Here is a 14477-nt window from a genome sequence, read left to right on the forward strand (position 1 = left end):
CCCCGCCCCAGGGTACCGCCCCCCTGTGCTGTGCCTCCCCAGATACTGACCCCCCCGTGCTGTGCCCTCGGATACTGACCCCCTTGCTTCGTGTTTAACTGTAAGGCTCAGGAAGGAGTTTGGGTCAGTGTCAGGGGTCCAGGCCTTGGAGTGCTGGGGGTAGGGACAGATGGACTGCCTAGAAGGGCACAGCCTGACCCTCCCCCTGGCAGCACCCACAGGCGCCAGGGGTTTGCGCCAGGGGGAAGGGAGGGTAGGGAGCGGAGCAAGGGCAGGTGCTTCAAGCCCTGTGTCCTGCCGCAGGCTGGGAGGGGCTGCTGCTGAATGCCCGGGTGCCCAGGGAGCCCCTTTGGAAACTGCTGAACAGAGGAGACATGGGCCCGGTGTGAGGAAAGGGTTTTATTGCTCAGGGCTGTGTCCAGGGGCTGGGGCCCAGCCTGGGTTCAGTGTGCAGCCATGGTCTCCTTGATCCAGTCCAAGACACTGAGCATCTGCACATAGACGCCGTACTTGGCAGCTGAGCAGCTGCGGTCAAAGCTGAGGATCCCGGCCGCGTACCAGGTGTCATCCTCAGGGTCGTGGATGGCAAAGGCGCTGCCGGCGTCCCCGAGGCAGGTGGACTCGAGCAGCTCGCTCATGCCGACGCAGAAGGTGTGGCTGTTCAGCAGTGGCTTCCAGGCGTGTGTCTGGTAATAAGCCTGGCAGCTGCCGCTGTCGGCCACAGGCAGCATGACGTACTTGAGGTGCTTTGGGTGCTCCAGGAGGGTGTTCCAGCCCCAGCCAGAGACAAAGCCCACCCTCCCCACCTTTGCATAGTCCTTCTGGGCCAGGCAAATGGGCATCACGGCCTCTCCAACGGGCACCTTGTGCTTGAGCTTGAGCAGGGCCAGGTCCACAGCCCCCGGGAACTCAGGGTGCAGGACAATGAGCTCGACAGCCCCGGCGGGCGTCTCCTTGCCAAGAAAGAGCCGCAGGGTGGGGGCGATTTCATCCAGCGTGCTGTTCTCACTGTGGCCCAGGTAGAGGTTCCTGCCTGTCGTCAGCAGCCACTGGTCGCTGATGAGCGTGGCCCCCGCCGTGTGGTTGTGGTGGCTCAGCAGCCGGCCCTGCCAGGGGAAGCTGTTCTTGGCTGCCATCATGCCCCCAATGATGCGCTGCACCTGTCTGGCCGGGTTCTTGGGCTTCCCACACACTGCAGAGGGCAGAGACCCAGTGTGAGCCTGCCCCTCGCCCTGCAGAGCACAGGCCCCGCACCTCGCCTGGGAGATGGGAGCTCTGCTCCCCTCCACCCACAAGCCAACAAGCAATCTCCTTCCCAGGCCCTGGGCCGGCCGGGGCCTGGTGCCACCATCCAGGGCGAGGTGTGTCACTGGCAGAGGGAACAGCACCCAGAGGGGCGGCTGCCAGAGGGGCCGTGGCCGCTGCCTCAGTCTGCAGAAGCTCTGCTTCAGGGAACGCAGCCCCATCGTCATTGCAAGGGCATGGGGAGCAATGGGAGAGCAGGGCCCCACCCCTGCCTTGCAAAGAGAACCCTGTGCTCCACTCCACCCCCACCTCCCACTCACCTGGCTCACAAATGGGCAGCTCCTCTCCGGCTGCTTCATTCAACCACGTGTGCTGCTGGCTACATCGGTACAGGCCTTGGGGCCAGAAAACCAGAGTCAGTGTCAGCCGTCCCCAGGCAGGGCACACAGGGCTCTGTGCACTTGCCAGCGGGGGGCAGGGCCCCAGGCATGTCCCCCAGGGGTGGGGGCAGGCCCCATGCGTATCCCCTTGGGGGGCCATGTGTATCCCACACGGAAGGAGGGCAGGGCCCCGTGCATATCCCCTCAGAGGGGGCAGAGCCCGGTATGTATCCCCCACAGAGGCGGGGGGACAGGACCCAAGGTGTATTCCTCCAGGGTTGTGGGAGCAGAGCCCACATGTGTATCCCCCCAGGGATGGGGGAAGGTCCCATGTGTATCCCCTTGGGAGCAGGGGCGGGCCCTGTGCGTATCCCCCGGGGGTGCACTTCTGCCAATTGTGGGCATATCTCACCGTCACCGCGGCTGCGCAGCTGGTAGTAGGGGTCACACTGGTAGCGGGCCAGGTGCTCCACCTTCCCGTGCTCGATCCCCTTGGGCGCCGGGCAGCTCTGGTCTGGGGCACAGAGAGAACCCTTAGTGAAGTGCCCCCTGCTGGTGAGAGACAGTCCCACCCTTGTCCCCCGCCGGGCACCCCCTCCCTGCCCAAAGGCACCCTGCCCCCAGCCCCCTGCCGGGCACCCCCTCCCTGCCCAAAGGCACCCTGCCCCCAGCCCCCTGCCGGGCACCCCCTCCCTGCCCGAAGGCACCCTGCCCCCAGCCCCTTGCCGGGCACCCCCTCCCTGCCCGAAGGCACCCTGCCCCCAGCCCCTTGCCGGGCACCCCCTCCCTGCCCGAAGGCACCCTGCCCCCAGCCCCTTGCCGGGCACCCCCTCCCTGCCCGAAGGCACCCTGCCCCCAGCCCCTTGCCGGGCACCCCCACCCTGCCCGAAGGCACCCTGCCCCCAGCCCCTTGCCGGGCACCCCCTCCCTGCCCGATGGCACCCTGCCCCCTACCGTTGCCGAGCTGGACTTCGTTGAGGCTGGTGTGGGTGGAGGCGAGGGCCCCCCAGAGCAGGCTGGCAACCAGCAGCATGGGCATCCTGCAGGGAAAGAAGCCGCCATGAGCAGCGAGCCGACCCCTTGCCCTTCTGGTAGGACACAGGACATTGGAATCTCTGTCTAAGGAGCTGGGCCCTCAGCCCCACGCTCACAGCACTGAGGGCTCTGGGCACTGCTGGGCCAGCCTGGAGCGGTGATGAGCTTCCTCCCAGCAGTGTCGTGTAGGAGCAGCCAGGGAGGCAGGGTCTCAGCAGAAGCCAAGTCCTCTGGCACGGCACTGGGGCCAGGTGGGCTGCAGCCCTGCTGCTGCCATTCCCCTCCGTGCCCTCCCTGTGAACAGGAGCAGGGCACAGGGGTGCTGGGCACAGGCCTGGCAGGCAACGTATCGGAGACGCCCCCTGCTCAACCCTGCCTGTGCCAGGCCAGTCGGCTGGGCCCAGGGCGCACGCACTCACCACATGGTCTTGGCGGGTTCTGCTCAGCCTATGGCTCCTGCTCCAGGTGCAAGGCGCTGGCTGCGAGGGCTCCCTCCTCCTCGCCGCTTTTATCCCAGCCCGCCTGGCCACGGCACCTGCTCTCTGTACAGCCTGACCTTACCAAGGTCAGTGACTTTCCCAGCAGCTGGTGTCTGGCCCGGAGGGGACCCTGGCAGGGAGCTGGGCACTTCTGGATGTCACAGCAAGGGGCGGGGCCTGGGGAGAGTTGGCTGCAGGGCTGCTCTGGGTTCGGCAAGGCCAGACTGGCCCATTGGGCACAGCGCTGGCCTGACACAAGCTGGGGTCAGTGTCCTGTTCCACCACAGATAGGGAGGCCGCTTGCCTGGCATAAAACAGCCAGTCCCCCTCATGGGCGCTCTGGCTCACACCCAAGACTGGGGCAAAACTGGCCATAGCTTTGGCCAGGCTTGGATGGGGACACCACTCCCCCCACCCCAACTCTTAAAGGTGGCACCCGTGTGGCCACCTCGCACACACCACCCTGGGGATGGGCCCTGTCACGGAGTCCCTGGGCGATGCTCTGGAACTGCTCCCCATGAAGCCAGTCAGGACTCTGGGGTAGTCGCCTTTCTGTGAGCAGCCTGTCTGCAGGACACACAGCGCACCCGGCTTCCACCTTCCTGGGTCTGACCTCGGAGCATTCAGCCTCCTCTGCCCCTCCGGGCGCTTCCCACAGCGAGTCCGCCCAGGCGGGGTCCTGGGGAAGCCAGAGGGTCCTGCCCCCCAACTCCGCAGTCAGACGTGACTCTCAGCCAGCCAGTAAAACAGAAGGCTTATTAGACAACAGGAACATGGTCTAAAACAGAGCTTGTAGGTGCAGAGAACAGGACCCCTCAGCTGGGTCCATTTTGGGGGGCAGTGAGCCAGACAACCACGTCTGCCCTTCACTCCATGTCCCCCGCCAGCCCCAAACTGAAAACCCCCTCCAGCCCCTCCTCCTCTGGGCTTTGTTTCTTTCCCGGGCCAGGAGGTCACCGGATTCCTTTGTTCTCCAGCCCTTTAGCTCTCACCTTGCAGGGGGGACGGGCCCAGGCCATCAGTGGCCAGGAAACAGGGTGTCGGCCCTTCTCTGTGTCCAGACCCCTGCACACACCTGCCCTCTAGGGCTCTGCAAGGATCCTACACCCTTACCCCACCCCCTAGAGACTTAAGAACTGCCTAGGGGAAACTGAGTCACCCCCACACTATTCAGAGGAAACATTAAGAACAGTCCTGCTTCGTCACAGGCTAATGCTATTCCTGGAAGCATCAGCCCAGGAACCTGAGTGACCACCTTAGGAGCCGGGTGCTGGTGGTACAGAGCCCATGGCGCTGGGGCAGGGGGAGAGCCAGGGGGCCAGTTCCACGGAGCCCTTGGCCCTGGGCAGGGGGAGCCAGGTGCCGATGGCACGGAGCCCAAGGTGCCGGGGGGGGGAGGAGACGGGTGCCAGTGGCACCGAGCCCTTGGCCCTGGGGGGGGGGAGCCGGAGGCACTGAGCCCTTGGCCCTGGGGGGGGGGGAGCCGGGTGCCGGAGGCCCGGGAGCCCTTGGCCCTGGGGGGGGGGGGAGCCGGAGGCACTGAGCCCTTGGCCCTGGGGGGGGGGAGCCGGGTGCCGGAGGCCCGGGAGCCCTTGGCCCTGGGGGGGGGGGGAGCCGGAGGCACTGAGCCCTTGGCCCTGGGGGGGGGGGGAGCCGGGTGCCGGAGGCCCGGGAGCCCTTGGCCCTGGGGGGGGGGGGAGCCGGGTGCCGGAGGCCCGGGAGCCCTTGGCCCTGGGGGGGGGGAGCCGGGTGCCGGAGGCCCGGGAGCCCTTGGCCCTGGGGGGGGGGGAGCCGGGTGCCGGAGGCCCGGGAGCCCTTGGCCCTGGGGGGGGGGGAGCCGGGTGCCGGAGGCCCGGGAGCCCTTGGCCCTGGGGGGGGGGGGGAGCCGGAGGCACTGAGCCCTTGGCCCTGGGGGGGGGGGGGGAGCCGGGTGCCGGAGGCCCGGGAGCCCTTGGCCCTGGGGGGGGGGGAGCCGGAGGCACTGAGCCCTTGGCCCTGGGGGGGGGGGGGAGCCGGGTGCCGGAGGCCCGGGAGCCCTTGGCCCTGGGGGGGGGACATTACTCGAACAGCTGGCGCCCTGGGCCTGCTCCACTGAGGGACGAGGGCAGCCTGGCTTTCTCCTCCTTTTTCTGTGGGAAGTGAAGGACTTCCCCGTTGCCGCCTGGCCCCTTCCCAGGCCTTGTCCCACCCCCGCTTATCCGCCCCTCGGTCTGTAGGGCAGGAGCGGGCGGGCGGGGGGGGGAAGCAGAGGGCAGTGTAGGGCAGGGTGCAGAGGGCAGTGTAGGGCAGGGTGCGGGGGGGGAGCAGAGGGCCGTGTAGGGCAGGGTGCAGAGGGCAGTGTAGGGCAGGGTGCGGGGGGGGAGCAGAGGGCCGTGTAGGGCAGGGTGCAGAGGGCAGTGTAGGGCAGGGTGCGAGGGGGAGAGCAGAGTGCAGTGTAGGGCAGGGTGCAGGGGGGGGAGCAGAGGGCCCAGGGCTGTATATCCTGTGGCACTGGAGGGCTGAACTGGGGTGGGCCAAGGCCTGGGGGATGAGTGTGGGGCAGAGGCTAGTGTAAAGGGTGGAGGTTTGGGGTTGGCAGGTGACACAGGGCAGTTCTGGGGGGGTAGGAAGGAGCCGGGGCAGTGGCAGGGGGGCGGCGGGTGAGGTCCCGGCCCTGGTGGGGCAGCCAGGGGCGGCGGGTGGGGGGCTGATAGGGTTCTCGGAAGAGAACAGGCCATGCTCTGGCGCGCTCGCCCTGGGGCTGGCCGGGGGCCATACAGCCTGGATCCCTGAGCCCTACTTGGCACGATCCTCCAGCCGTGGGGCCCTGGCTGCACACAGGGTCTTCCCCACGCAGCAGGGACCCAGCGGGAACGGCTGCCATGGAGGGCCCTTCCTTCTCCACCCCTTCCCATCCCTCGGGGGGAGTCAAGGGGGGCAGGGGGCTGCCGCACCCCCTGGCTTGACGTGGGTTCTGTTACAGGTTGGTTTGATGGCCCTCAGCACCCCACAGTACACGTTGTTCCAGGCCCCCTGGGGGAGCTTGTCCCTCAGCACCCTTCCCTGCCGCGCTCAGACCCACAGAAAACCAAAGGGGGGCACACTTCCCAGCCTCACCCGCTTGAGATGCCCCACCCAGAAATTGTGCACTGCTCAAAACATGATCATGCACCCAGCTCCCCCCATTGCACCAATGCCCCCCACTGGTCCCCTCATGCCCAGCTCCCCCCACAGCAACGGCCCCTCCCCCCACAGTGCCAATGGGGCCTGGCTCTCACCCCCCCCCGTGCCAATGCCCCCCGCTGGTTGCCTCAACCGTGGACTGCCAGGGAAGAGCCCCCCTACTGAGCCACCCAGCACCACCCAGGGTGAGCAGCTCTGACTGCTGGGGAGAGCCCCCCTGCTCAGGCCCCTGCAGTAAGTTTTTCGTGCCAGGACTGGGAGCCACTGACCCACAGCCCAAGGCCAGGGTGTTGCAGGCTGGCCTGCTCCCAGGGAACACTGTGTTTCTGCTCCAAGGACTGGGCTGCATCATTAGCATGGGGCTGACCTCTGCCTAGTTCCTCAGCTCAGCCTGGTCAGCGAGTGAGCTGGCTGGGGCAGAGGGGCTCACTGCAGAGGGGGATGGGGGGCCATGGAGGCAAGGGGATTCTGGAGGACAGAGCAAGAGCAAGGGGAAGGCCCCGGAGCAGCACTGAAGCTGGGTGCACGTGCAGCAGCCGTAGCACCTGTGAAGTCAGTGGCAGCAGGAGCTTTGGAGCCGAGGATGGGACCCCAATTCTCCCAGAGAGTTTGAGGACAGCAGGCCCGAGCTAGCTTCCACCGCCTGGCACTTGCAGGCCCAGCACCTATAGAGGGTTGAGGGCTGGAGGCTGCGAGCGGCTTGCCCAAGCAAATTTAAGCAGAGAACTGTGCAAGAGAGAAATCTAGGTTAAGAGCAAGTCTTTAGAAGCCTGCAGGAGCTTTTCTGCTGGAGCCAGGAGGGGAGGCCCAAAGGCCTGGGAGCGAGCGTGGGGGGAGACTGGGCAGGGAGTTCAGAAGACAGAAAAGGAGCCTACCAAAAGTCAGGGGTGAGGTCTGTGCAGGAAATGCAGAGGGCCTCAGGCCTGGCACTGGCCCCGCGGCCAGGCACTCGGCCTGATCCCTGGCAGCTCAGCTGGGGACTGTGGGTGGCTGCTGGGCACAGGAACTGCCTCAGAGCATCACTGTGTTCCCCAAACCCTGTCCCAGGTGAGAAGTGGAGATCCCTTCCCCTGGAACAACCTGCCAGGGCTGGCCTCCTGCACCGTGCCCAGGAGAGCAATGGGGCCTAAGGGAGGATCGGGCCATACTCCAAAGTGGAGGGGAGCCCCATCTTGGCAGAATCTGGCTGAGTTTATGAGGTCTCTCAGCTGTGCCCACCTGCATTTCCCCAGGCTTGTGCCCAGCGTGAGCACACAGGCCCCAAGTCACTCCCAGCTGTGCTTTGTCTACACTTGGACCCACTGCTGGGCCCTTAGGACCACCCCGGGGCTCAGCATCCCCCAGCCCCACACTGGGGCACTGCAGCCAGCCCTGACTCCCCGAGGGGACTGCACCAGTTACAAGCCCCCACCCTGCTGGCAGCATCATCCTGGATTCTTTTTCCCATGTGTCTCCCCCGACACTAGCATGGGAGGACTCTGCCTAGCTGGCGAGCATGGACCAGCGCCTTCGGACAGGGCCAGCTCTCTGGCACGGCCTGCTGCAAGTGTCCCCGGCCCTCAGGCATGGCCTGGCTCTTACCAATGCTCTTGGCTGGAAGCTGAAGCTAGACACATTCGGACTGGAACCAAGGTGCACATTCCTACCTGTGAGAGTGATGAACCCTGGGCCAATTCTCCAGCGCTGGCCATTTTTAAACTAAGCTGGGATGTCATTCTAGCTCCACTGCAGGGATTAGCCTGTGACAAAGTGAGACTGTTCTTAATGTTTCCTCCGAATATTGTGGGGGTGCCTTAGTTTCCCCTATGCGGTTCTTAAGTATCTAGGTGGTGGGGTAAGGGTGTATAATCACTGCAGAGCCCTAGAGGGCATGTCTGAGTTGTCACAGAGTCTCATCCGGGCCATGCTCTGGAACTGCTCCCCATGAAGCCAGGCAGGCCTCTGGTGACATCTGCTCTCTGGGAGCAGCCTGTCTGCAGGACACACAGCTCACACAGCTTCCACCTTCCTGGGCCTAACCTCGGAGCATTCAGCATCCTCTGCCCCTCTGTGCGCTTCCCTCAGCGAGTCCACTCAGGCGGGGTCCTGGGGGAGCCAGAGGGTCCTGCACCCCAACTTCGCAGTCAGACGTGATCTCAGCCAGCCAGTAAAACAGAGGTTTATTAGATGACAGGAACATGGTCTAAAACAGAGCTTGTAGGTGCAGAGAACGGGACCCCTCAGCTGGGTCCATTTTGGGGGGCAGTGAGCCAGACAACCCCGTCTGCACTTCACTCCATGTCCCAGCCAGCCCCAAACTGAAACTCCCTCCAGCCCCTCCTCCTCTGGGCTTTGTTCCTTTCCCGGGCCAGGAGGTCACCGGATTCCTTTGTTCTCCAACCCTTCAGTTTTCACCTTGCAGGGGGGAAGGGCCCAGGCCATCAGTTGCCAGGAAACAGGGTGTCAGCCATCCTCTGTGTCCAGACCCCTGCACACCCCTGCCCTCTAGGGCTCTGCAGTGATTATACACCCTTACCCCACCCCCTAGAGGCTTAAGAGCTGCCTAGGGGAAACTAAGGCACCCCCACAATATTCAGAGGAAACATTAAGAACAGTCCCACTTCGTCACATCTCCCCCCTTCAAGATCGAACTGAGTGGGGTCACTTTACCCGGTGACCTGGGGAAGTTCGAAGCCACCGTTTCCATGGATGCCCCAGCATCTCTCCCATTCCTTGGTAGGAGTTACACCAGGCCCTTCCAGTTTCACGCCCTCCTTTAGGTCGGGGGTGGTCGATAGCACTCGCAGGCCGCATGTGGGAAGGTCTATGCAGCCTGTGCCCTTTGGTCACCCCAAAACCCCAGGAGGTCAAACTGGGATTGGGTCTTCTCCCCAACAAGCTGGCCAAACACAGCCACTTGGTTATAGGACTGTTTAACTTTCTTAACAGTTTTCACTTCATCTGAGACCTTCTCAAAGCTATCCACACTGGATCTTTCAACAGGAAAGTCAGTGGAGCCATTCACAACAGAAAATTTCTGGCTGTTAGGAACTGAAACTTTCTTGATTAAATCACTTTCACACCCTTCAGTTGCCGTGAACTGCTTGCAAAGACTCCATGAGGATTCCTTTCCCTAGGGCTTTTCTATGCAACAATTCACCCCTCACAGAAATTCTGCTCTTACCCTCTTCACCTAGGGCTTGCTCTAGAAGAACACTTTCCTGAGCAACAACAAACTCTTTCTGGGTCTCCCTTACATCCAGAATCACCTCTGGCCCATCAGGCGGATTCCTACCCAATCCCATTTCAGGCAAACTGACAGACTTCCTAGATAAAAGGTTAGAAGCATTCTCCTTCCCTTTGCCACACACAAGTTCAGGAATCTTTTCCTTCTTGCTACAGGTTTCCACACCCTCAGTAAGTAACACAATCACATCACCTTCATGCTCTCCTTGTGCCCTGGCTAGGATCTCACTCTGATTAGACATTGTTGCGACACCCTTTCCAACAACACACTAGCAACAGGCAAAATACAAGCAACAGAATTGTCTGGGCTCTGGGATTTTACATAGACACTAACTGGATGTGACCTAGTTACAGGGCCATTCTCCTGAGCAGACACAAACTTAGTACCCTTCCCTTCCTGGGCTTTAGCTGAATCCAGAACAAACTCGGACAACTGCACGACCCTCAACCATCACACGCTGAAAGGCCCCTTCTGTCTGCTCCACACACAAAGAAGAGCCGGACACACTTTCTCCTTTCCCAGACACACAGGTTGGGACCTCTTTCCCCTTGTCCCAGCACACAAGGCTGGTCACAGACAACTGCCTGGAGATCAGGGTAGTTCCCTCCATAGGCAAGTCAATACCCCTGACAGACACAGGCATGTTTCCTTCCCTGTCACACTTCTCCACCCAGCTAACAGGTAAGGTCCAGGGTCACTCCTCTTCCGCTCTCCTCGCCTTCCCACCCTGCTGACTAGACACAGCCATCAGCTCACAAGGCTGCCTGGGCTCATCCAGACTTTCCTTACCAAGCACCTTGCCACTCCCCACAGATCCCCTGCCCTGCCTGTGTCTCCCCCACTCAGCTGGGGTCTCAGCTCCCACTGTGCTCAGCGCTGCCCTTGCTTTTCCCAGTGGGGTAGGCAGCGAGTTCGCTGCTTTCCTCACGGCATCTGAGCCAGCGTGAGCCCCCTCTCTGGTGTGCAAGGGGGGCGGGGAGCATCTCTCAGTCCCACCCAGCCCCAGAGGTCTGGTCACAGGCAGGCAGGCAGCCTGAGCCTAGCCGCTCCTCCCTGCTGCCAGCCAGGTCATCCGCATTTTCACTGACCATTTCCCTCTCCACCGATTGGTTCCCTGGATTCAAATTCAAACCCTCGTCAGTTACAGGAGCAAGGCCTGGATCCTGTCCCAAAGAGACAGTCACCCCACAACAGGGTCTCGCAGCCGATATCCCGGAGAACCCCAACGGCCAGCCAGCCCCACCCCTCCTGGGTCTGCACAGGGATCTGGGCCATAGAGAGGGTGAGGGGCTTCGTCCCTGGGACCCTCACCCAGCTCACCCAGCCCCTCAGCATCTGGTGAGGCTGCACCCCCCAGGGCCTGACAACAGTTCTCTGTCCCAGGATCTCGCCACCCCAGGAATGTCTCCCCATTGACCATCACCTTCCGCTCCCACGGGGGTCCGAGGGGCCAGAGCCCAGGAAACTCCACACTGTCATATAGGTTGGGGTCAGGAGTGGGAGCCTGTCCATCTCCCCACCCATCTGGCTGACGGAGTCTATGGCCTTGGGACCCAGTAAGGGAGCTAGACACCGGGGCTTTTCCGCAGGGTCCCCCTGGTTCAAATCTCCAGCCTGCTCAAAGGCAGTGAGGTGGGCATCCACATCCCCCCCCCCCCTTAACCAGGGGCAGCAATTTAGTCTCGAGGTTCCCTGCGGAACTGGCCCCCCGGGGTCTATCCCCACTCACCCCTGGGGGGTCCCCTAGGCCTCTCCGCTCCCCCACCGCCAGTTCATGCTGCTGCTGCTTCTGCAGCTCTTTCTCGGGCTCTCACTGTCTCTCCCGGTCCTCTTGCTCTCTCGGACTCAGCTCCAATCCCGTCCGTCTCCAATCCCCCGATGGGGAACCCGATCGTGAAGACCCCCGTCTGGTCCTGGACAGGAGTCTTGGCGATGCCTGGCTCCCACTCCCGCTGCTCCCAGATCCTGCTATAGCCCCATTTGGGGTCAGGAATCTGTTCCTTAGAGCGGGCATCCTCCTCCAGCTGCAGGATGAACTGTGCCTTGGTGAACTTTCCAGTGCTCAACCCTCTCTTTCTGCACAGGGTTACAAAGTCCTTCTTCAGGAGACAGTGACAGACCATCACTCCGCTCTTCCCAAGTTGTTGTGGACTCACAGGCCTGTGTGCTCTCAGCTCCCCACAGTTTCCAGGGAGAACCCCTAGTGTGCCAGCCCTTCTCAAGGTCACCCCCTCTTTGCCAGGGTCGAGCTGCAGACTCCTCTGCCCCTGGGACCACCCGCTGCAATCCCCCGGGGGACCCTGTTACTGCAAAAGTCCTTCTCTCTCGTCACACACTTCCAAGGGTTAACCACCCCCTGAAACAGTCTCTCTCTGAATCTTCAGCACGCCTGGTCCCCGTCAATCCCCCTTCGTTTTACTGCTCCTCAGTCACTTACTGCAGGAAGCACTGTCCACAGGGTGCACTAGATCCCACCGCTTCCACCAGTTGTCACGGAGTCCCTGGGCGATGCTCTGGAACTGCTCCCCATGAAGCCAGGCAGGACTCTGGGGCAGTCTCCTTTCTGAGAGCAGCCTGTCTTCAGGACACAAAGCTAACACAGCTTCCACCTCCCTGGGACTGACCTCGGAGCATTCAGCATCCTCTGCCCCTCTGTGCGCTTCCCACTGCAAGTCCACTCAGGCGGGGCTCCTGGGGAAGCCAGAGGGTCCTGCACCCCAACTTCGCAGTCAGACGTGACTCTCAGCCAGCCAGTAAAACAGAGGTTTATTAGATGACAGGAACATGGTCTAAAACAGAGCTTGCAGGTGCAGAGAACGGGACCCCTCAGCTGGGTCCATTTTGGGGTGCAGTGAGCCAGACAACCACGTCTGCCCTTCATTCCATGTCCCAGCCAGTCCCAAACTGAAACTCCCTCCAGCCCCTCCTCCTCTGGGCTTTGTCTCTTTCCCAGGCCAGGTGGTCACCTGATTCCTTTGTTCTCCAACCCTTTAGCTCTCACCTTGCAGGGGGGAAGGGCCCAGGCCATCAGTTGCCAGGAAACAGGGTGTCGGCCATTCTCTGTGTCCAGACTCCTGCACACACTTGCCCTCTAGGGCTCTGCAGTGATTATACACCCTTACCCCACCACCTAGATACTTAAGAACTGCCTAGGGGAAACTGAGGCACCCCACAATATTCGGAGGAAACATTAAGAACAGTCCCACTTCGTCACATAGCCTCAGGCCGGTCTCCAGCCTGTGCTATGCAGGGGCCAGACTCGATGATCACCATGGGCCCTTCCGGCTTGGAATCCATGAACATACCTGACAGTTTCCACACCGCCTGTTTGCGGCTGAAGCAGATGCTACATCCTAGCAGCCTCAGGTCCCAGGCTGGAGAGAACTCACCCAACTGCCCTGGACCTGAGGCCGGGGACCTGCCCTGCTTCAAACACCATGCCCCATAGCTTGGCTGTGGTTCTTAGGGTGAAGGGCAGGCACTGGCCCAGCCTGTTCGGTGGGGGACGCAGGCTTGAGGGGTGGCTGGTCAGAGCTCAGCAGGGGTAGATCCAACTCCTCAGCCTGCTGGCCCCATGCTCTCTGGCCTCCCCGTAACCATGGGGTTGCCCCACAGGCTACAGCATCCAAGCCAGGAGGGGAGTTAGTGATGCCCCTACTGATAGCACTGGAGTAGGCTCCCTATGGTGCCCTTCAGTGGGGTGTCTCCAAAGGAGACAATTGGGATCATTTAGTGCAGTGCATCAGGAGAGAGGGATCCACGTTCACCAGCGAGGCCATGCTAGTAAATTGCAGAACATAAGAACCAGGGGGACAGGCCATGAAATCAAAAGGCAACAAACCACTGACAGGAAAGTTAGCCTGTGGAACTCACTGCCACAAGAAATCTGGGCCCCAGGCTCAGGAGGATTTAAGACAGGATTAGAGGCGTTTGTGGGAGAGAACATCCAGCATTACCTTCAACCAGTCAGAATAAGCCAGGCCGTAAGCCTGCTCCTGGCCTGAGGAATAGGGAGCTGATGGGCTCAGATACCCCCTCCAGGTGCTCCACTGGGACCACACCAGGGCTTCCCCCACCTGTCCCCCACAGCAGCTAGCACCAGCCTGGCCCCAGCAAGGTGCGGTACCAGGCCAGGCTCCCCACAGAGCCCCCAGCAACGGCAGGGGGAGGCAGCGTGAGGTACTGCAGCAGCCAGCACAGCGACACCCCTCTGCACCAGCCCAACAGGGCCTGGAACAAGCCCCTGCCTCCCGCCAGGTCCCCGCTCTCGCAGGGGTCACATCACGGCCAGACGCGGGGGGAGGGGAGGTGGAGCCAGCAGCCTTCCCTGCTCAGAGATCACGGGGGGATGGACACAGGACACCAGCTAGCTGGACCTGGGGGTGCTGACCCTGGACTGATAGACACAGTCGTCCCCATCAATGGTCTCTGACCTGGCCTGTTGATCTGTCACCCTCCAGCAACAGTGGGGCTGGTCCCTGAAACAGGCTGCGGGCAGCTCCTGCCTGTCTGTCCAGTGAAGCCGTGCACGTCAGTGCGTGGGAGAGGGGGCGATGCCCCATGCCTGCACAGCTGGGTGGGCCGGGGCCAGTGCTGACAGCAGCAGGCTGCCATTAGCTCATGGAGACATTTGCACAGGAGGGTGTGCCCAGGGGCAGATAACAAGCAATGGGGGGGGAAGGGAAGACCCAGCTCATACCAGCCTGGCACCCACTATTAAAACACCCATTGGCACCAGAGCAGAGCCCCCCGGGGCAGAAGAGCCAGGAGGCTGGCCAGTGCCACCCACCCTCCCAGCCACTGCCAGTGCCATCCTGCCCGCACTCTAGGCAGGCCTGGGTGCTACCGGAACTTGACAGGTTCTAGACAGGCCCCGAGACGTCACCCCTACAGGACACTCTGAACGTGCTCCAGGGCTGAGCCCCCTCCCCTCCTGCTGGGACAGCCAAA

At 62.4% G+C, this 14477-nt stretch overlaps 1 protein-coding gene across 3 annotated transcripts; it reads right to left on the minus strand.

Annotated features, from left to right (window-relative positions):
- Window positions 1-386: 386 nt before the first annotated feature.
- LOC311529095 (haptoglobin-like) lies at window positions 387-14041 on the minus strand. 3 transcript variants are annotated; one of them, XM_084644799.1, is made up of 5 exons: window positions 13961-14041; window positions 2580-2665; window positions 2038-2139; window positions 1566-1640; window positions 387-1192 (listed from the first exon to the last, which is right to left on the minus strand). In XM_084644799.1, exons 2-5 carry the CDS (start codon window positions 2662-2664, stop codon window positions 444-446), a joined length of 1011 nt encoding a protein of 336 aa, XP_084500925.1. In that variant the 5' UTR covers window position 2665; window positions 13961-14041; the 3' UTR covers window positions 387-443. The 3 variants fall into 3 exon arrangements, with proteins under 3 accessions (XP_084500925.1, XP_084500923.1, XP_084500924.1); XM_084644797.1 differs by lacking the exon at window positions 13961-14041 and adding an exon at window positions 11342-12289; XM_084644798.1 differs by lacking the exon at window positions 13961-14041 and adding an exon at window positions 3080-3734.
- Between the last annotated feature and the right edge of the window lie 436 nt (window positions 14042-14477).

Source organism: Lepidochelys olivacea (genome assembly GCF_965140295.1).
Source record: "Lepidochelys olivacea isolate rLepOli2 genome assembly, chromosome: 12".
NCBI classification, from domain to species: domain Eukaryota; kingdom Metazoa; phylum Chordata; order Testudines; family Cheloniidae; genus Lepidochelys; species Lepidochelys olivacea.

Bases quoted from the DNA above. Each gene is read 5' to 3' on its own strand.
- LOC311529095 (XM_084644797.1), bottom strand. From the start codon at position 11,541: ATGCCCGCTCTAAGGAACAGATTCCTGACCCCAAATGGGGCTATAGCA. The intron at 2,666-11,341 runs GTGAGAGCCCGA...CTTTCCCTGCAG, and splicing joins CAAGAGGACCGGGAGAGACA to GATGCCCATGCTGCTGGTTG. The intron at 1,641-2,037 runs GTGAGATATGCC...TCTGGCCCCAAG, and splicing joins GCTGCGCAGCCGCGGTGACG to GCCTGTACCGATGTAGCCAG.